The following is a 23,271-nucleotide window of genomic DNA, read 5'->3' as shown; positions in this document are numbered from 1 at the left end:
ACTAATTCTTACAACAAGAGTTATTTATCAGGTTGTTGCCCTTAACACGTTCCGCAATGCATTACACACACGGTGCGTTACTTTAAGTCTTGCTGATAAGAAAAGAGAAAATATTTAACTATAAATTTTGTCTTTACCTAAACACCGGACATACACGAACTGAGTCACACTCCCTTCCTTCGTACAGTGTGTCAGGGCACTCTTGACCTCCATTAGCAGGCTTCTGAATGATGATTCTGTACCGAGATTGCATTGCAGCAGTTGAATTATCTGTTCAACACGAAACACAAATTTCACAAAAAGTATCTTCTTATAATGCAGTACACAAAAAGTCTAAGCAGGTAAATGAAGGAGACCCTTGTAAAGGAGGAGACCCTTGTAAAGGACAGTGAATTTAAAATGATGAGAGCACAAGTTTCTTATAAATATCTCCAACGAAGATCAGACATCATCAGCACAGTCTGACATCTCAAAGAGACAGCCAAAGAAACAAGTGATCTCAAAATTGATCCGACTCTGATTAGCATGCCCTTGATGCTCGTGATGTCCTCCAGTTCACTGCAGTCTGTTTTCGGACACACCACAATGTAATGGCTTAATTTGGCTCGGGCTCCAAGGCTCATTACACAAAACTAATTACAAAACATTCAAAATGCTGCAATTAAGAAAGTGATTACATCGTCAGCAGGCCCAGTGGACTACAGCATATTTACAGCGATGCTATGCCTGCTCACTTCTTCAAAAAACAATTACATATTTTTTGATTTCCAAGATACTACAGTACACCTATGGAAAAACCATTAAATATTCATTTTCCTCTTGATGTGTCAGCTTAATGTAATAAACACTTAAGGGTGTCATCTGCAATTAAATGTAATTATTAGGCACGCTGAACTAGTTTGATGTGCCAGTTCATTCTGGTTTGTCTTGATCAATTGTTCCCTCACAACACAACAAATTGTTAATGAAACAAACTCTCAAATTGTGCACTGGTAGGTTTACTGATATTTAATACTGATTATTTCTACATCATATGAATATTATTTTACATAGTGTCAGTCTTATAGGTTAACAACATCATCCTTCATGCAAAGACCTACCTGGGAGACAAGATGCTGGACATGCTGTCCATTCGCTGAAAGGGGTCACTACACAGTCCTTCTTGTAGGGAAACAAACAGGGCCGGGTAGTTTCTGGGCGAGAAGACTCTAAACACCTGCAAATGTGGACAAAAAGTCAACTGGCTCCTCTCGACATGAAGGAGCAGTGGCTCTACTCTGATTCCCTCCCGGACGACTGAGCTTCTCTCTCTAAGGGACAGCCCAGACACCCTAAAAAACTAAAACTAATTTCGGCTGCTTGTATCCGTGACCTCGTTCTTTCGGACATGACCCAAACCTCATACCATAGATGAGGGTAGGAACTTCGACTGGTAAATTAAGAGCTTCGCTTTTTGGCTCAGCTCTCTCTTCACCTCGACAGACCGGTACAGCACCTGCTTCACTGCAGATGCTGCACCAATCCGACTGCTGATCTCCTGCTCCACTCTGGGCAGGATATCCTCACCAACCTGGAGAGGACACTATTCTTTTTCAGTTCATTTATTTATGCATTTATTTATATATGATTTTTATTTTATCTATTGAGATAATAAAAGGAAGAACCTTGAACACATTGAACAAAACAGGTTTTGCATGTCATTCAACACATTTTCTCTTTTGGTTTTCTTATCCAGGGTGTCAGACACACACAGAGACACGCCAACACACATAAAACACATGCATAACAAAGTATAGGCAGTAATGTTAGCTAGCTTGATAAGATAACTAGTATTAGCTAACTTCAAAGAAGGCTAATAGGTTGATTTGTGACAATAACACTGTCACAGCACTGATGATTGACACACACACCCATCCATTGCCAAGCTACTGCGGTAGAACAATTCCATTAGCAAAATGAAACCTGGAGATGTAGGTATTATTCATTTAGATCGTCTTTGTGCGGAGGATTGGAAAAGGCACACACAGCAAAGCCAACTGTACTGAGCATGAAGCTTCCAAACCCATTTCAAATAGCTGATGATCTGTGGGTTGACAGTCCTCAGAATTGACCGCCAGTTCAGTATGTGGACATTTACAATTATCTCATTAACATAGGCGCCAATTCTCCAGCACCCACATGTACCAGCTAAACCAGTTTCTCTACACAGGGTCAAATAGAGCAACATATCCATCTACCTCGTGCCACACACAGACTTGTTGCCGTGGTAACCAAATGACAACACCTCTGCTAATCTAGAAAGCTGAGGTTACATTTGAGTGTATACATGCAACATTTCCCACACAAAAAACAGAACGTTCAGTTCGTTACAGTTGATTTTTATTTTACAATTATTAATAAATGATCAACAAAGGTCGATTAGCTAAACAATTGTGCTACTATTAATCTGTCAGAAAGTGTGTGTCACCTTATTTTTATTTCATTTTTTTGGTAACTGATCAGAAGCCCACCGAACTGCACAGCACATCTTAACATCTATATGTTAAGGTTATTGAAGTTAAGCATAACTGGCCTACTTCTTCACTCGCGCTATTTTTTATATTAAAATATTTTACTGAAATGTGATACCTTGCTATCTAGTTGTCATAGTGGTGACAATAAGTCATCTATCCATTTATCTTTTATATATTATGCGTAGATTTAAGATTTAGTACGTTTTGTTGACAGCTAAAAACAATGTCAGCAACTTTTCTGCCGCCTAGCAGGAAGCTGGGTGTGTGATGTCACGTTTCAACATGTCTATATAGCCATGTTTAGACAGGGGTTTAATATTAGACATTTAGTATTAGATAGTATGCATCATATTTTAAAATTAACACATTTACTCTAAATGTATAGCAGAAAGTTGAAATATAGTAACAGAAAACTGATAATTTCACTAAAATGATCAGCTTTTAATCAGTAATGCTGTTTTCTTGAGTGTGACAGAAACAACTCAGCTCTTTCAGAATGCGACATTACTCGTTCTGCATCTAGATTACATAAATATACATAACAGGTTCACCCCTGAGTGCATTCATTCTTTCACATTTGAATCTGTCCTAATTGCACAGACAGATGCTAGTTTCTTTGTAGAGCTGCAACAGATCTTCCTTGGAATTAGGCCGATCTGTAATTGTACATCAATTTGAAGTATAAAATATAACCTTTAAAAGTATTTTTTTCTTCCTCTTCCTGTACTCAGAACTCAGATTCCAACTGTATTCTACAATCTGCTTCTCCTGGTCTCCTTCTTGTCGCTTTTTCACTTATTCATGCAAATCCTGAAAACTGTCAGAGAACTCAGTGTTGAAGTAGCAATGAATTTGCTAAAAGAGGTAAAGAGATATTCAGTGAAAGCCCAGTGACACCTCACCTTATGCAAATCTTCATCTACTGTAGCTTTACCAAAAAAAAACTAAGCAACTTCACTGAATTATACTGTTAACACAAGACCAGTGAAAACAGAGGAAAGCATATCCACCAGTAATTGCACTGCCTCAACTTTGAACTAATAACATTTGTCACTAATGAATTCTACTGCTAATTAGAGGACCAAGATAGCTATTACGCATTTTTATTATGTGAGATTGCCTAATTGTTTTTGAGATCCACAACCACTGTGCCTCCATAACCCAATGAGGCACAGTGTAGAAGGAGTAAATAGCAGCACTCAGCAGCATTTTTTTTTTCTAAAAATACACTTTGCTCCACCTGTGTCAAAGATAAGAAACCGGATAACACCCAGCTGCCAGAAGTGTGCAACTCTAATAACAAGAAAAGCTAATTTAGCATTTTGTTGGAGTGTAATCTAGGAAGAAAAGGCTAAAACAAGGGTGCTAATTAAATTGGGGAAAATGTTTCAACATGAAAATTGTTTAACAGTACGTCATTTCTGGCATGTTAAAGGAACTGTTAAAGTTTTTTTAGTGCCTTCAAACACTTTCTTTCTCTAAAATAAAAGTCTTTTAATGTTTTTTAGGCAAATTAATTTCTTCTGTCACACACCCCATAGGCCGTGTTGTATTCTCTGAGTTGTAGAGTTTTAACATGATTGGGATGAAAACATTCTGCAAAATAAAATAATTCATAAGCTTTGATGTTTTGATGAAACAACAGGCAAACCCCTCCTCCTTGTCTCGCAGAGGCATGCATAGATCTCCAAATTTCATTTCAGGCTGAGTGACTCCTTTTTCCCCAACAACCAGAAATCCAGGATTCACTGGAGGCCCAGCATGGTGCTACATCCCTCCGACTGCAGAAGCCAGCACGGACAGGAATGAGATCAAAGTATACCAAAGCATGAGAAGGCAGGATATATAAAACCTTTTCCTTCCCTAGCTTTATCCCCTCTCTTCTCTCTGCCTTTTTGCACTGATGCATGCCAGAGGCCATGGCAAAGCAACAAAGCAGCTGGGGGAATATTGTGGGATTTGCTTAAAATGAGGATGTCAGACGTACAGTTAAGGCAATGAGGTTCAGCTGTGACAACAGTGTAAGGATTGAAGGTCTTTTAGATATTTTTGAAAATGTCTTAAAGAGTGCAGTAAAAGACCAAATTAATTGCTGTCATGGTTTAAGGTAATCCATACTAAAATGATAAGTACTCTTTATAGCAAAATATATCACCACAGTTTCCATAATCATTGAATTTATTTTAGTTCTCAGAATGTCTATGGATATTGATTTTCAACAGTAAACAGAAAACTACACTGAAATTGGCCTTTGTAGGATGGACTCTGAATTAAAGGTGGCACTATGAAGTGGGATAACTGAAAATATTTTTACCTTGTGGAATATCCACATTTTTTCTGTCATCTCCTGGTTTGTCCTACTCTGCAGACCCTTTTTTTGTTTGTAGATTTATAATATTGGACATTATCTCTGTAAATTTCTTTGAAAACAACACTTAGGCCGCTGAATATCACAGGACTTTAAAGTTTGTATTTAAACACACTGATCATACCCACCAAAATTAGTGGGGTTATTTAATTAAAGGACAAGTCAACGTCCCCTTTCAGTGTCTCCAAGGATATACAGAGAAAAGTGCTTTCATCAAAACCTTTCTAAGAGATCTTAATTGGCAAAGTTGGGATATTTGTCAATATTTATGTCCTGAGAAACATAAAAAGCCATCACAACTGCCTAGGGTTTTTGATCATTCACTGATTTTCAGTTTGAATGGAGCAGAAATGCTGCTGCTGCTGTCACAGCATGTGTCTGCATCATTACTCCCATGACGCACATCTTGCAGACATTAAAGATTTTTGTAGAATATCAAGCAGATTTGAATTCAGTTTTAGAGCTTAGCTTCTGTTAAATTGTAATAAATAATTACTTTAGATAGCTTACTCTAATCCTGTTTAGAGCTCTCATTTTTTTTTCCTTTCATTCCAAGAATTATGATTGGTGCAGTTCATGTAAAATTCACTCCATCTATGCGTTTCCCTCACAGTACAGTTAAGAAAGGCTTTTAAACCATAGTGACTATGAAGCAATTAATACTGTATTAGTCTGATTTCACTGTTTTAAATTGTATTCTGGACTCCACAGTTGCAGTGGATGGGGATGACAGCTGCACTCCAGGAGTAGCAGGAACTGCTCTGTGTCAGGTGATGTAATCTACATAAACTCTTGTTAAAAATGAACGCAAAAAAGAGTTTAAAAAAATGTTCAGGAATACACTGGTCGTGCCTGTTAAAAAGGTCAAAAGTTTAATTTGTGATCTCACATGACTAGAGGTCCTTCCTTGTCCCCTACATGGCTTGTGGCATTCTTTAGGAAAGATTATTATTGCTTTCTTTCAGAGGCTTTTTGGTCTTACCTTTTCCATAAAGGCATGACTTGGGGAGACTGAAAATAAGACTCATGTTTTCAACAAAATTTCCACCTGAGTGGTGGATTCTGCATCTCCACTAGAATTACCATGCACCTCCTGGCTGCTTTTGTGACTAATGCTTTTCTTTCATGGCCTGAACATTTAGCAGGTATAGAATTACACCAAAGTCTTTCCAATTTTTGATGACAGATTGAACAGCTCCCTGAGATCTTCAAAGCATAGGATATTGCTTTATACTCCAACCCTGCTTAGAGACGGCTGTAATTTTCTCCTGACTTGTCTGGTGTGTTTCTTGGTCTTCATGGTTTTATTTATGTACTAACATTCTCTAAGCAACCTCTGAGACCTTCACAGAACAGGTTTCATCATTCACACCAACAAATACTATATCATTAAATACTATACAGTGATCCCTCATTTTTCGTGGGGGTTGCGTTCCAAAAAGAACCCGTGATAGGCGAAATCCGTAATGTAGTTACCTTTATTTTTTACAATTATTATACAGCATAATTAAATACTCTACATTGAACCAAAGATCAAAACCTGTTTTCAGGACCAAGCATTTTTTAACAAATAGAACGCTTTCTTACAAATAACTACAGTAAAATAATCATTTTAATCATCAATACGAAGTACAGTAGGACAAACTGTGACTCACGTATTTCACTGTTCCTCTGACTGTGACGCTGCGGCCTGACTCCGCTCTCTAGTGTTTGTTTCTTCTAAAGCCCGCGGTGCAGGTATGTTTTTTCGAGAGACAAACATAGTTATCGGTAGTTGTTGTTGCTCTTTTCTTCTGGGCAAAAATATTTGCCAAAATTTGCCAAGCTGTATTACGTATATTTAAATACCGTAACGTTATTAGCACGTTACGGTATATAGAGAAGAAGCGCGGAGACTGTTCAGCCAATCAGGACGCAGAACACAATGCATTGTGAAAAAAAACTGCACAAAAAAATCCGCAAAGCAGCGAGGCCATGAAAGGGGAACCGCATTACAGCGAGGGTTCACTGTATACCAGTGGTTCCTAAAGTGTGGTGCGCACCCCTTAGGGGTGGAGCCGTGCTATTGCAGGGGGGCGCAGGAAACAGTATGGATGAATAAAAGAAAGAAAAAAAAAGTTACACAAAAGTGTTTTATTGTAAAGATGATTTGAAGTGTGTTTTGTTGCAACCTGAAGTGTGAAATAAACTTCAGTGGAGTTTGAAAACAAAATAGGTTTATGTCTGGTTGAACGATGTGTGTGCCCAGCTGATTTTTGTTTTTTCTTTTTTGGGGGGATTTTATTGTAATCTATGGGGGGGCCCAGAAGAAAATCTTTGTGAACCACTGCTATTATACCAATGTTACACAAACGGTTTATTCACAAACTGGGTGACTTTTGGATGTAACTGGTTGCACTGAATTTATTTTAAAGGATTGAAGAGTACAGAGGGTTGAATACGAATTCATACTTCAGGTTTTTGATGGTAATAATTGAAAGCCATGTATCATTTTACTTATATTTTATTATTTTGTAATGGTATACATTATTCTATTACTTGTAAATGCTTGGAGTTTGCAATTTTGAAGACCAATTGTGGCAAAATTATTTGTTTAAATTATTAACCATGACATGCAGTGTGTTATTTATTTCTCATACATACTGCCCTTGTTAGAAAATATCGCCACAGAGTGCCATTTTGAACGTAATATTTGAGCAAAGTGTTGAAATATTGAATAGAGTTCACAGGTGTTACTATAGATGCTATTCTCGGCATGTGGAAAAAAGGAACAGAAATAAAACTGAAAATCAATCAAACTTTTTCCTGCAGGCTCTGGGCTGATACCAAGGAAAACCCACTAAGCTTTTGGTAGAGCCACAGATCCCTGCAGAGATTATTGCCCACCATGAAATGCTTAGGTGTTTTGCTGACTGAAGGAACCTGTTTTTCACGAAGAACATTGGTTTTTGTTTTGAAATTTCTGTTCAGAAATGTGAAGACATTTTCAGTTGAACGTTTGCTATTAAGTAGAAAAACAATGTCCTTTGATGATGGTTGTGTATCCCTAAGAGTATATGTGCTTCATTTAATAAGTAACTGAAAGCTCTTACTCACAAGTTACTGACAGACACAATCATTATCGATGAATAGCAACATGCAGGTCTAAGTTTTAGGTGGTGTTCAAATAAATGAGCACTTTGCAGGGATATGAGAGAGGCGAAGTGATTAAATTCACAGCACACTGTATGAGCGAGATCTGTTGGAGGAGCAGAAATGACAGCTTTCATTAAAGCTTTTGTGGTGGCAGACAGGACGTGCATGAGAAAAAAGCCTCTCCATAATCCATTTTATGGCCCTGTCAATAATATGTTGAGCTAAAGAAGGGCAAACTTTGTGAATTATTTATAAATCTGTCTTTCTGGTGCGGGCTTTAACATCATTAAAGTGACAGCACAAAAGCCCTTAGCAGTGTTTGATATTGTATTGCTGAAAGAGAAGGATAATGGGGGAGCAGATGCAAGATGAATCTCGGGTTCACACACTCATATATATATAAATATATATAAAAGAATAGCAAAAACACAGAGTGAAAGTATAAAGGAAGAGAGACACTTGACAAAACTCTTGGGATGTGAATTCACAGAGCATCCCATCCTCTGAGTCATCTTTAAATATCTATACGATACTTAAGTTCAGACATGTTTTTTTTTGTGTTTTGTTTTTTTTAAATTAACATTGTGTATTTAGAAATTATAGTCTATAAGGAGTATTCATATATTTGACTATTTGCACATAATTTCCCAACAACCTTTCAAAGGTACAGATTACTGTACCTTTAGCAAAAACATGGAAAGAAAAGATAAAAAGAAAATATGACTTTCTATTCTAGGCAGAAACAAATATGTTGGTTTGTAAAGATCAAAATGCAGGAATAAAAAAAGTAACTATACAACTCAGAATAAAGTCAAAACATTACAAAAAACTATGAAATCTTAGTTGTTGTTTTTTCATCTATTGCAAGTCTGGTCTTGTTTCTAGTCCAAATATTTTAGTACCCTAGAAATAAGACAAAACTACCTTACAAGTAACTTTTCAGCAAGATATAGAAGCTTGTTTTAACTCCATAATTCCTTAATAATAATTTTTTAAAAAGGTACTAATTCCACTGATTATAAGACATTGTTCTCGTGTTATCAATGAAACAATCTGCTGGTGGAACTTGTACTTTTTCATCCAGTAATTATTGACATAAAACAAGCTACTACATCTTGCTGAAAAGTGACTTGTAAGTTAGTTTGCCGTATTTCAAGTGTACTGAGAGATTCACACTAGAAAGTAGACCAAAACACTGTGGTAAGATTTAGTGTTTTTGTAGTGAAATGCTTTAAAAATGTCCTGATGACAACAAATTTACCCTGTGGCAGAGAGCATACCTTTTACTTATGACTGGACCAGCATTCATCCTCATGCAGCTGACATTACGGCTCTGAACTCCAACAGGGCAGGCAGACGTCTCATTCCAGGAGCTACTTTCATTGATTGTAGAAGACACGTCCTCAGTACAGGGTCCCCATTCTGAGGCTTCCCAGTAAAATACAGTGCAAGGATGATCATTGCAGACTCGCCATTCCTCTAGGACCGGGGCTGCTGGGCATGTTTTACCATCTGGAGGTGAACACAAGAAAACATAAAATAAAAACATGTCACAATGTAGCACTTCAAAAAGTGCAGATTAATCCACCGTCTTCGGACGCAAACTAACAGTTCTTTCTTGATTTGGCTCAAAGCGGTTTAGCTGGCAGTCATATATCTGCTGCATGTGTCTACAACAGTTCTAAAATCTGAAATTTCCACCAACAGCTAATAAATCTTTCAACTAATCACCTAAATTTCAGAGGGCTTTTGACCAGTCAATAAAAAAACCCGGCTGCCTTCGGCCATGTCAGATAAATATTCAGGTTTTTAAAACCTGCAGTGTATTTCACAAAAGATGATGTGTCTTAGCACTTTGAGAAAACATTTTACACTGCAACTGCTTAGTAGCAGACAGATGCTGCTTATCACTTGGTTAACTTATGCTCAAAGAAGATGAATCACCTTTATGCAGCACTGGTTTTGACAGTCTGAGGACCTGGAGCTTTCAGGTGTGTGTAACACAATGCTAAAAAGGAAATACATTAAGAAATGCATTGCTAAAAGAAGCAACTGCCAGCTGTTACAATTAGTAAACAGTTTTGCAAAATACCCAATGAAATGAGACCAAAGTAGCCATAATTCACAGTAGCTAGTTCAATAAGACTAAAGACTAAGAAGCAGTGCAATATCCTTGTTTGTTTGCTAATGTTTTGAGTAAGCTATTGCTTCATTTCTGCAGCTTTTCTTCCCTTTTTCCAAAATTAACAGCAGCCATTTTCAAGCACAATTTGTTTAACTCAAACAGCTTTCGTTTTGGAGAATAGATAATAATGTGTTATGGCTGTGATCTACATGTACATAAATGTACATTAATACAAGTGAGTTTCTCTCTAAGGGAGGGCAAGGTTGGTTTGTTTGAGCAATTTTTGGAGCAGAAGATTATCAAAATAAAGAAAAACTGGACATATTGCAGGCAGTGAGTTGACAATGAGCTTGTCTGTAAACCCAATTATTCTGCATTCAAATACAAGGTTATTTTTTGACAGATGACACATGATCAGATTCAGTCATCTATCCTGACAATGATCCCAAACACTTCTGAAAATGTCATTCGATAATATTCAGATAACAGTAAAACAATAGATGTCCACTAATCTCAATAAACTGAAGCAGCTTGGTAAACAATGATGCAAAAGGACTTCAGAAAATTGATGCAATTCAAACTCAAAGGCTACACTGATGCTAACATGTAGCAAAGATGGCTATAAGAGCAAAATAATCAAAAAGTGATTCTAAATTCCAACTTTCACTTACTTTCTAAAGACAGTACTGAGTCTACTGTCTCATGTTGTTAATGTGATTTCTGATTACAAGAGCTCCTCAATCTGAATGGAGTAAAATGATAAAAGCCTAACTGATGATGTGCTAAATGTGTTAATTGGAGACTATTGAGGACCACAGCAACCAGGGCCATGACTTTTTTACTGAATTACAACCAAGGAGATACTTACGGTTTCTGATCTACTTTGCATTCCACAGCTGTACTGTGGTTTCACACAAACGTGCTCTTTCACAGCCTCCTCTGCCAGCCAACAGATATCCAGCAATTGGGTTTAAACTGCAAGTTTCTTTCATCAGCTGTTATTGCTGATATGTGTTTAGTTACAGGGATTAATGGGCAGCAGCCGCCTGCCAAGGCAGCCAAAGCTGTCTGACTTGGAAACATGAAGTATTCAGAGAAACACTTGCCAGAGGAACAGCTCCTGATAATGGATGATCTGCTCAAACCTCAAATGTTTTCTGAAAGGAAAATGTCTGTATAACACTCTTAAATCTGGGGAATCAGGCGAAAGGGCCGCAATGCTGGTGAAACCACTCTGATAAAACTTTCAGCTCAATCAATCTTTATCTACTATTTGCTGAGCTTAGTTTTCAGTTAACTCTGAAACACTTCTTAACATTTCTAGTTACAAAATAAAGTTTAGGCACTGCACCTTTACTCATGAATACATCTTATATGGTTTTTATACATACTGTTATAAGAGTTAATTTTTATATTTAATTGATATTCTTAGTCAATTAAATTAGCCTATTTTTAAGGAGGACCTATTACACAAAATTTACATTTTGCACATTTTTGTGCTTCCCTTTGAGTCTTAAATGTTTCTAAAAACAGACCAAGTGCTTAATAGGTTAATGTTGGCAATAAGTTAGTTAATGTTTCTTGGTGTCTGAAAAATGACCCATTTCAAAACCCACTGGAATTTATCGTCACAAATCAGCAGACACTGCCCCCCACTAAACAACTCAAGCAGAGCTTCAGTACATTTGGATGACTGGTTCAACTACTATAAGCTGTATAATGGCTGCTGGAAAACACAAATGTTTTGGTTTTGACCTTCCCATCCAGAATCCACTTGCAGAAGTTTTGTTGGTTGTGCAGGAGGCTCTACATTTGCTTTTCAAAGATGTACAGTTGTAAAATTGCACATCTGTTTGCAGTCATTTTCATGTCCAAGTGTAAATGTTAAGTTGGGGGGCGTGGCTTATTTGGATTTAAACTGACAAGAGGCTATATAACGGCTGAAAGGACTCAAAATAGGTAGAACTAAGCAGACTAAAATATTATCATCTAAGAATGAATTTGTGGATAAACATGAATGAACATGTTTTTATTGTCCATATACCTATTGTTAATTGTTGCTTTGTCTGTCATTGCTAAACAAAAAAATCAAACTGGTTGTAAAGTAAAATGTGTGGAAGAAATATGCATTTCCCACATATGGAGAAGAGTCAAAGTAATCAGAGGGATTTTCAGGTCACCTTTTCCTGGGATGGCTAATACTGTGCGACTGCGGCTCTGCTTGCCCTCTGCGGTCTTTGTAGCGCAGCTGTGTGAGCAGGAAGACCAGGAGGACCAGGAGCCCACCACACAGTCTGCAGAACAGGCAACATCACAGGCCTCCTCAGTGGGTGGAGGGTCATCTACACAGTGGGTGTCAGGCACATCACCTCCTAAACATGGCATAGTAACACAGCTGAAATGAAAATGTTGGAATTGTGACTAAATTATGAGTTATGTGCAATAACTGAAATTAATTTTATTAAGGCAATACAGGGAGAAAAAAGGTCATTTTTAGTTTTTATTTTATTTGAGAGTTGACAAAACAGATATAAGAATGTCAACCATGTGATACCAAACTCAATGGTAGATTATGTAATTCTAAAACACAGTTCCTTTTTACTAAACGCAATAAAGTGTGACAATAAATCAATTTGTGTCCAGGTGTAAGTGTGCATATAAAAAAGACTGAGCAACTATTAGTTACACAAACTCAGCTTTTATTTTTCAGCATCAGCAATATTATTGCCTTCATTAAGCTGAAAAATGCTCATTCTTATACATCTGATAAAGCAGAACAGGTAAACTAATCTTCCTCTATTTTCTCTCTTAATTTCTTTTGCAATTTAGAGTTCCAATATATCCAACAAATGGGCACCACTGATAAGAAATATATAACATATTCTGCAAATACGGCTGTACTAGCTCAATAATAATGTTACTTAACCCTTATAATGTGCATAATGTGAAGTGGGTCAAATTTGGTTTATTTTTCTTTAGTTTGTATTCATATCCATATAAATGCTGTTATTTATGAAACCCTTCGGCTTCATCTTAGAATCTATCACTTTTTACAGCTTCAATTATTATATTCCTAGAAATGTATTTTCTTTTCCATAAACCAACTTGATTCTTTGTGTGACTGTATGTGTGTAACTAAAAACTGAGCAATGGAAAACAATGAACAGGGTCTCCAGGTGTAATCCTGGAGAGACCTGAGCTGCATCTTCCAGCTATGACCTTTAGTGTGCACTGGAGTGGATCACAGCCAAGTGGAAAAAGGCCAGGATAAGAGTCAGCTCCTCCAGGTCTGAGGCTATGCTTCTCAACCAAAGAGGCAGTCAGTCTCTGACCCAATTTAAGTGACTTTGTGTCAATAAGTATAATATATCGCTTGATGAACATAATACTGACAGTTAAACACGGTAGTGGTAGCAAAGTGGTAGGGGCTGTTTTGCTGATTCAGGACTTGCAAAATTTAAAAGTCCTACTGGTACCAAATGTACAGCCTGCCACTGGTATAAACTCAGGATTTTTTGTCTGATGATAAAATTTGCTAGACGGCCTGAAAGATTTCAGTATGACAAGAAAAGTAAAAACCGGAGAAATATGTAAGGGCGCAAATATGTTTTCATAATAATGTACTTATAGTGATGAGAAACAGTGTGACACCAGCCTAACTCAGTTCTGATTCAATATTTCAGCATGAATCTTTTTAAAGTTCATTGTTGGGAGTCAGGTTTGTTAACATGCTGTTTTTGCTTTTTTAAAAACAACCATTTTCAAAATCATAACGTACCAAATGAAATGTAATTCTCTCTGTTACAACAAATATTATATTCAATCCAGCAGTGTATGATATTCATAATGAAAACTAAAGGATTCAAAGTCACATTGCACACAGGTATATTGCTACATTGTAGTAATAATGGATTTACAGTAACTCTAACAACTTCTTGTAGTTGACAGAGCTCCCTTCAAAGTTTTTGGTAAAACACAGAGAGAATACAGTTGGATCGAAAAAAATAGTCCGCTGTGTTATGTTTCGTTTTTTTGGTAATACAAGATAGTTTTTTTTAAGTCATCTCTCAGCTTTCAACTCGCAGGCATGTAGTGAAATTTGTAAACCTTCTCTCAATTAATAAAGTCAAGCAAATAAGTCAGTATAACTATTGACTCAAAATAAACTAAACATTTCACGTGTGACTATTCATCAATATTGCAGTATATAATACCTGCCTCAAAATAATATCTATTTTTTTTTTTTTTTACAGTGGTCTCTATAAAATGAGAGAGAAACAGAAAAAACCAAAAGTGTGATGTCATCAACTTGTCAAAACAATGCCAGCAGCAGCCCAGGCATCGTTTTTATAGATATACACTTCCACCACGTAGTGTCATTAACTTTGCTGAACTTGCCACAACAACAAGATATATAGTTTAACAATAACAACTCTAGGGCATATTTGTTATCAATTTGTTGTTTTGTTGTCCCCAAGGATGCACTCTTAATATTGGAGGATACAGTTAATGCAGAAAAATACGAGCCTTGGTAACGCCTCATGAGATAAATGTAAAATATTCCCTCAGGGAGTTTGAAAACCTTTTGCCCGCAGAGTTAAAGCATCTAAAGCTACATCAAAATATCTGACATGTGTGCAGCAGAAAATTGTCTAGAAATAATGGAGAAAAGCTCGTGGCCATTGCATCCAGTGATATAGTTTTAGCACACTTTAGGAATGTACTGATACGCTTTACTCCAAACTCAGTACAGCAGGTCTACAATAATTACAAAATGTGATTTTTTTTAGCATAAAACACTTTGCTAATGGTGCTACAAAACATATACACTAAACTTAGGTGGTAACACAATGTATTTTAAATAAATGCATTTGCAAAAAAACACCAAAACCTCAATATGCAACAATATATTGCAAGAACATATCACCGTATACTTTTGATGAAATAAGAATAGAAAAATAAGTAAAAATTTAAAGCAGACAATATTTACACAACTGCAATGCACTGAATCACAATGTTAAGTCAATGTAGAGATGTAAGGTGAAAGGTTAGAATTAAGTCTAAAATCAAAGAAAGCTGTGGAAGAAAAAGTTTACATTTCCTCATATGCATACATTTCCAAAGTACAGCTAACCAAGCAGTGATCTGGGGGCTGCAGCACCTGAATCGAAGCTGCATTTAACATAATTGTTTTGAACTGACTGAGATTTTACGCTGCGTGGGAATTCATTGTCATGGTTCACCATCGCGTCAACCCATGTAATTATTTCAGACTGGCACACTTTATACAAAGAGAGCATGAAATAAAACACTGCGTATACACATTTCTATAAGTTGACCTTCACATTTGTGTGATAAAAAAACCTAAATAAAAAAATGAGATGCAGCCAAAAAACATAAAAAGTTTAAATGGGAAAAACAAAGCAGAAAGTTTTATTCTCTTAACTTTTATATAGTTCTCAAATGCATATCAGTGCAACTTCATTTGTGAGTCTTTTTTTTCAGTTGTTCATGTGTCAGTTTAGGTCCTGCAGTGAGTTACTGTGCCAGATTTTTTTGTGCACTTGGCCCTGTGTACTCTGTTACCTTTGAGCGTGTTTATGTTGATACTTTGTGGTCTAGTCATGTTCAGTCAAGTTGTTATTCAGATGTTCTTTGTGTTCTCCTTGTAATTACAATTGTTTTATTATTTCTCCACTCAGATCCTCCAGTCAGTGCTTAACCCCAGCTTTTCCACATTATGTTAATAACTCTCACTTGATCCAGTAATCACCCCTTGTGCGCACATATATGATTTACTCTCTCTTTCATTCAGCAATTTCCATATTCTCCTGTTTCCTGTTAATGCAAGTCCTATTTAAAAAAAAAAATCTTTCATGTGATTTTGTCTGCCCAGTGCTGACTTTTGGGAAATCTCTCAACACACATTTTGACACACGTGTAAGACACTAGTTATGTGCCAGATGCCATCTGCCATTCTGTCATCACAAATGTCACTAATATCTTGCTAACTCTTCCTGTGAAACAGTTTTACATTCACAATGTCCATGTTTATTCAAGATTATAAATATTTTTAAGCAATGATTTTTTTTGTTTCCTCTTAACAGGAGAAAAGTGAAGAAGCTTTGTTTCAGCCAACTGACCGACAGTGCACAGAGAGCACAGAGTGCAGCGCAGAGTGCAGCGCTGCACTCCTTCGTGCTCTATCCAGCAGGAAAAAATTTAATTCCTTTGTTTCCTAATTAAAATGAGTGAAAACTGAAAGAACATAATCAAAAATGTTTGCCATTTCAAACCAAAACATTCTAAAACCTTGGCATATCTTGACACCAGGGATGACCCATGAATACTCTTGCTGCTCTCACAGAAATGAAAGCCTAATTCTATTTCCAGCCACTTTGCTCTAACACAAGATGGGAATTAGATTTTCATGAGTTGGAATTTAATCAACCTGAAGGCCCTCAGCTATCCAGCACGCACTGTTCTTATCTTGTCTGAAAGGGCACAATAAGCAAGTTTATTCGTAGATAAAAAAAAACACATGCAAGGTTACCTTACATGTTTGCACTCAATTGCACACATAAAAAATCTTCTGACATATAAAACGCTACAGGCTAAAAAATTATTTTAAGGACTATATGGTAAAATTTTATTTCTAAGTATGGGATTATTTTTCTTCTTTAATAAACTGTATAAAAATAATTCATTTATGAATTACTCTGAAAACAAAAGGGCCTAATGAGTATAATAGCAAACAAAAAGCCACAAAACTGCCTGGAACCATTGCCTGAGGACAAATGACATAACAGCACAAAGCTACAACTTGTGTGTGGGCGTGTGTGTCTGAGGGTGTACTGTTGTGCGGAAAGATGGCTGCCCCTGGGGTCCTCCTGCATTATTAATACAGGGATCTGTAGTTAGGGCTGTTACTCAGAAATAATATCGCTGCCTACTGCATGCAATTTCAACATGATTTCTGCTCTGCACGCCCACCGACCAATTAATCTCTCTCATTGTTATTATTCTGCTGTAAATCCATAGAAAAAAAAATTGGCATTGACTTTTCTTAAACGTTAATAATCACATATCGGGGGAGCTTTTAGGTGAAAGCTGCAATAAGGTGAATTGGACAAAATCCCATCACCATTCAAGTGGGTTGTGACAAACTGGCCTGGATGACCAATTAGTGTCTGGGCTACATCAGCTTGCCAAACATGTTCCTTTATAATTTCATCTCCTCTGACATCCATATGTCCATGTTTCCAGTGGCTTTTCTGGGCTTGTCATTGACTACATACTGTTGACCAGTTAGGTGGAAAGAGACAGACAGTTGGAGAGAGACACTGTTGTTGTTATTGTTAGTTTCACAAATGTCAGAGAGTCTGCAGGTTTTGGGTTAGTCACCATCCAGTGCAGTACACCAGGTAGAAAATCAGTCATGTCAGCCATCAGTTACACATAAACTGAGTATATTTGAGTCAGCAGCCTCCGCGTTGACTCTGCAAGGAGAAGGAGCTGAACAAGGTGTCAAAACAACTTCACTCAGCCTTGGGCAAACACCCAACGGGTAAGCCATCTCAGCAGTTATTTATGCTAGTTTAGAGCCCCAATAACCAACAACAATATATCATAACAATATGTAAGCAAAAGAAAAAGGGGGGGGACTGTTAAAATCTGTTGTTGTGCTCTTGCCTAAACAATGTTTTGTTTGGTCAAGTGGTCTGGATCTATAATTGCAAACCCTAATTTTAAAAATATAATGTAAACCAAAGCTTAGTAACGCCACATTTCTGTAAGAAGTAATGTTTTATGGAAACTGAAAGGGATGTAAAGATTTCTTAAGTAGTTTTTGTAATTTTGAAGTTCTTTTAATATGCAGATATTCTTTGCTTGTTTTTTTTTTTAAATATTCTGTACTGTTGTAGTCTGTTTTGTTTTAATTTCAATTGATCAATTCCTTGATTTCAGTGCACTAGGTTCTAGCTTATAAAATATCTCTGTCCCCGATTTACTTCATTAGTACATGTAGACTGAGGATTTCTTCTTGGTTGCTAATAAATCCTTGCCTTTCTTATGTTGTGTGAATGCATTATCAAGTCTCACTTTCAGTCTTGTCACGCTCAGCAGATTAATTTAGATTCTGTGTTCTCTTGATTTCCTGGAACTGGAATGCCTTTTGTTTTATTAATAAAACCTTCTTCTTTTTTTTTTTTTACTTGACAAACTCCAGACTCCCAGTTTGTGTTTATGTCCTGTGCGTCTCTGCAACACACTGTAGCAGCACACTTTCCCTTCTAAGGTTTTACACAACATTTCATCATTTGACAATTTCTGCTCCTTACCAGGTATTAACTTTAGTTGGGGACAACAGGGGCCAGAAAAACTATGTCCAATAAATAAAAGATGTAAGTCCAACTATGGCAATAAGTAGTGTTGGACTGAAAAGTAGATTGTATAATAAGCTTAGCATGCGAGCATTTCAACCAGGAGTTGGCTAACTGCTGTGGCTGCTGGTTAGGTGGAAATATATGGGGGAAGAAACAGGGACTGGAGACTGAAGCTCCAAGGAGAAGCTTTGGGCAAACAGGCAGGGCTTTGTGAGAGCAAATATTTCTCAAACATGCATGAAAGAATCAATGTTTTTGTTTATTTTGATGAGGAAATGACATTGTAACATGACATAAAGCTGAAAAAAATGTCAATTTTATATAATACCCCCACTTTAACTCCCATCATCTGTAATCTTTATGGCTTTGATTTCCCTTTTCTCGACAGTGAAAATCTTTTGGTTTAAATCAAAGTTTCTGCAAAAAAGTCTTAACACTGCTGCTCCAACACTAGGTGAATTTCAGACAGTTAATGAAGGACTCTACTCTCTCATTCTCACACTGTCATGAAAAACAATTAGTAGAAGTGCTGGGCTTACAGATGCAGTTTCATCTCTGTTTTAATGTGACTTGGCGATAATCCAACCAATACTATACGTAAACGGGAAAAAGCTGGAACAGTTTGCAATTTCTCTTTCACTGTAAACGTTCTTGCAAAGACTGAAAAAAAATCCTTTCTGATTGGATCAACAAAATAAAATGCACATAAAATTATACAGTTTCATTAGCCACACATGACAACACAAGCTGGGATTTTGCAAGACTGACTTACAGACAGAGATTAATATCAGCCTTTTAAATCCTTAAGAACCTCAAATACAGATTGTTGCAGAATGCCTGACACTGATCCAAAAGGACATCCCACTTTGTTATTATTGTTAATCAAACTATAAATATTTTTTTATGACAAGTAGTTACCAAGTAATGTAATGGCTGGTATTAACTTCTAAAAGTTTACAGAAATGTTTGAGGTTTTCACACTTCTGTTGTAATATCAATAATCAAACAACAAAACTCTCGAGTAAAGCAAAACCCTTCAGTAAGCAAGCTCTCTTTTTAACAGTTATTTGCTGCCATCAAAACTCTCAAATATAAATTTTTATCTGTAAAAATGGAGTGGTAAATGTGGATTGTTTCATACCAATAAGATTTATTATTACAAATTTTATATTATGAATTTTTATCCAGAGAGCTAGACTTTGACAAGCTGGTTTTTAGTGTGATGCTTCTTAGTTATGCAAGTTCTTCAGTGAGTATTATGCCTCTGTAGCTGAACTGTAAAATGTCCTTGAACAATTCATTTTATTCCATCTGAGCCTGAGTAGTTCTATGAATTACTTTATCTAAGCAAGACAACCTGGCATTTTGGCAATAGGAAATGTTTTATGATTGCTTCCTCAAACCTCCATCATCTTAAGATTGTTTGAAAAGTGATGCATCTGTGCTCCTCAAAAGCAGAGACATAGACAATTTTATACCTTTACAGGTCTGAAAAGCGGTCTAGCACTCTGGTTTTATGCTAGAAAAACTGCAAACAAAAAGCTTACATTATGTGGGAAGATAAAATAGAGAGAAGCCTGCAGGTCTTCAAATGGCACCCTCTGAGTATGATCTATATAGAAGATTAATCTTTTATTTGTTTCAAATGGGCTTCACGGCGGAAGCAAATTTATTCTTCATTTGACAAAATACTTTAGGGAAAAACACAACATGAAAACAGGTTTTTAATAGAAGACGTATTATGTAAACAAAACTGCCATGAAGAAACGGTCTCTACTGCTGACCTTTCCCTCAAACACACCCCGGCAGTCAACAACAGCTGTACAAACCCTGTGCACAATAATTCATGCAAAAATCCCAGAAAAGGTGTCATTATAACACAAAGTAAGAGCTATCAACAGGGGTTCCTCCCACAACATTTTGGATGTGATTAAATAGCCGCTGATGCAAAGCTGATGTCATCGAAAGAAAGAAAATAATTCTTCACCTGTAAAATTTCGGAACAACCCACTTTACAGTTTTGTTTCGTTTTTTTTTGTCTACCCGGAACACACTGTGCTTTGCAAAAGTATCTACACTTCACATTTTATTTTATTCCAACAATACTTTTCAGCCGCCTTTACTCTCATACTCGCCGTGAAAGTGCGACCAGTTCCATGCACATTTTGTGTCTGTGTGTATTTTAATCTCAGTGAAAACACAGCTGTCCTCTGATGCCTCAGAGATTTGTGAGTGAAACTGTGAACAAACAGCATCTTGAACACAAATAAACATAGCAGACAGGTCAGCTGTAAACTTGTGGAAAGGTTAAAAACGGGATTAGTTTCCAAAACAAGCTAGCCCAAAATTCGAGCATCTTATGGAGAACTTCAAACTGAAAGCAATAAAATGGTTAAACTGCAAACCTACAAAGACATCGTCATCCACCTAAAATGACAGAGTTTTCTCATGGAAGCAGCAAAGAGGCCAATTGAAAATCTGGAGGAGCTGCACAGCTCCAGCCTTAGAATGTATTGAGAGCACAACTGTTATCCATGCACTCCAGAATGGCCTTTACAGAACAGTGAGAATATGAAAGGCATTGTTGAAATAAAGCTACTAAAGGTTTGCAATTAGAAGAAAAGGGAAACAGCAAACATGAGGAAGAAGCTGCTCTGGTCAGAGGAACCTGAAGACACCACCCACACTGTTAAACATGTTCATCCTTGAACTTGCCATCATTGATCATGCTTCAACATACTGTATATGCAGGTGCATCGTAAAGTATCACATTATTTTGTCTTTGCATGGTTAGTACTAACAGTCTGTTCACATAACATTTATGTCTTTCTCCTTTTGTAAGAAAAAAGATAACAGAAGCTAAGAAGGTTGTGGGTATACATGTCACCTTGCAATCAGTCAAAACTATTTCTGCTTCACAACATTGTTTTCTCGATTAAAGTGTGAAATTTCTATAAAACATTATAGAAAGTCATTAACAAACAAAACACATCAAGAATGCAGCAAAAATATAATATTACTGGTAATCTTTGCATAATTCAGTGAGAGGGGAATAACTGGTGCTGCCAGTCTCTTTATTTCTTAAGCATTCTGTTTGAATTTAATTAACAAGCTCTAAATATGTCAATTCTAACAAAAAAAGTTATTCTGTCACACAAACAGGGGAAGAAGAATACAAAAAAATATTGTCATGTCTAGTACTATTTTGAAATTGTATTTAAAATGTCATTTCATCTTATGATAGCCACAACTCCTTGAGGGTATAGCAGTAGCAGGAGCTTTAACTGACCCCTGACCTTAAAAAAAATACTTGAAGTTATATTATTCCAGGGTCTTTGAAACATTCAAATGTACTTATTCTTTATATTTTTTGAGGACCAATAATGCCTCGTTGCCTTCCTCTCTACAGAGAAAGTGTCCATCATCCTTATTTGTGCAACACTTGGGAAAGGGACCTTCAGTGTGTTGAATCTGAATGTGTAGTCAGAGAGGCAATTAGAAGCTGCTTTCTCCAAGGTCTACGAAATTTATATTTCAAGCACAACAGTAAAAACTGCCGAAAGAATCATCTCTCTAAGGCGGAAACTTGACCTTGGTCAAGTAGGTTATGACTGCATGGCTGCAAAACTAATCATCATGGTCCAAGTTAATCTATTTATTAAGGTTTTTCTTCAATGGGTTTACTGCTATTCATTTTCTTAACAAAGGTAGCAGAGCATTCGTGTCCTTCTTTCTGATTGTAGCTGTTATAAAACATACACATTGCTAACAGAAGGCTCATCCTCCGTCAGTCACGTTTCTGTCAGAGGCAATTGTGACACATAACACAAAATGGGCTCAAAACCTGTGTGTCTTAACACTCTTTATGATCTACATGAACTTGAATTTTCAATATGTGAAACAATTCTCCTTAGCTTAGAGACAACCTTATTTACTTCAGTAGAGAGATTTCAGTAAGGTGATGGTGTGGGACTGCCCTGCTTCATCGGGTATTTGGTAGAACAATGAGTTTTTGCTCTCTATCTGAAAATCACTGGGGTTATTCATCTAAATTTCAATAATCAAAATCACAACTCCAAGTTCTTTTCTGAATGGCTCAAGAGCACAAACTAATGATTTTGGTGTGGTCTAGTCAAAGTCTAGACTTAAATCTGATTGAGACGTTATGAAATGACTTTCATGACAGAAAAGTGGCTTTCAGTGTGGCTAAGTTAAAGCCTTTCTAGAGAAGAGAAGGTGGAACTTCTTATACATCATTAAGCTACAGATTGATCAATTATTGCAAATGCCTGACAGCAGTTGTTTCTGGTAAGGTTGCAAAAAGCCGTTAGAAGGCTTCGGAGTCATTAGTTCCTTGCATATGGTTAGGATGTTTTATGAATAAACAAAACAAAATTAATAAAATCATCCCTTAAAAACTGCATTTAATATTTACTTGAGTTATCTATGTCTCACTTTAAAAGTTAATTCATGTTCTTGAGAAAATTAAAACCCACAAGAAAATAACAGAAGAAATTCTTGGATAACTGTTGAAACAGCTTTTTAATGCTGCTAGGAAAGTCACTCTAGTCTCGTTTCTTTCAGGCAGACAAGTTAATTATGATAAAATATCTGGCTTTCAAGACTGCAGTAAGTGAGTTAGGTAAAAGAGAATCATAACATTTATGAAGGCCATGTTGCTGTTTAATGCTACACAATATTTATTTCCGTTACTAACAAAAATCCGGAAATAAGTATAATTGT

General features: G+C 36.6%; 1 protein-coding gene across 2 annotated transcripts in view; it reads right to left on the bottom strand.

Annotated features, from left to right (window-relative positions):
* Positions 1 to 23,271, bottom strand: part of thsd7ba (thrombospondin, type I, domain containing 7Ba) — a 204,534-nt gene that overhangs the window by 80,262 nt on the left and 101,001 nt on the right. For both annotated transcript variants that reach the window (XM_032567890.1, XM_032567891.1), the window contains exons 9-12: positions 12,322 to 12,513; positions 9,297 to 9,528; positions 1,101 to 1,216; positions 138 to 270 (exon numbers count right to left, since the gene is read on the bottom strand). In XM_032567890.1, the coding sequence (XP_032423781.1) occupies positions 138 to 270; positions 1,101 to 1,216; positions 9,297 to 9,528; positions 12,322 to 12,513 (673 nt within the window). The remainder of the gene's footprint in view (positions 1 to 137; positions 271 to 1,100; positions 1,217 to 9,296; positions 9,529 to 12,321; positions 12,514 to 23,271) is intronic.

This window comes from Xiphophorus hellerii, chromosome 7 (genome assembly GCF_003331165.1).
Source record: "Xiphophorus hellerii strain 12219 chromosome 7, Xiphophorus_hellerii-4.1, whole genome shotgun sequence".
Classification (NCBI taxonomy): Eukaryota; Metazoa; Chordata; class Actinopteri; order Cyprinodontiformes; family Poeciliidae; genus Xiphophorus; species Xiphophorus hellerii.
Note: the sequence above shows the minus strand (reverse complement) of the source record. Positions and strands in the feature narration are given on the sequence as shown.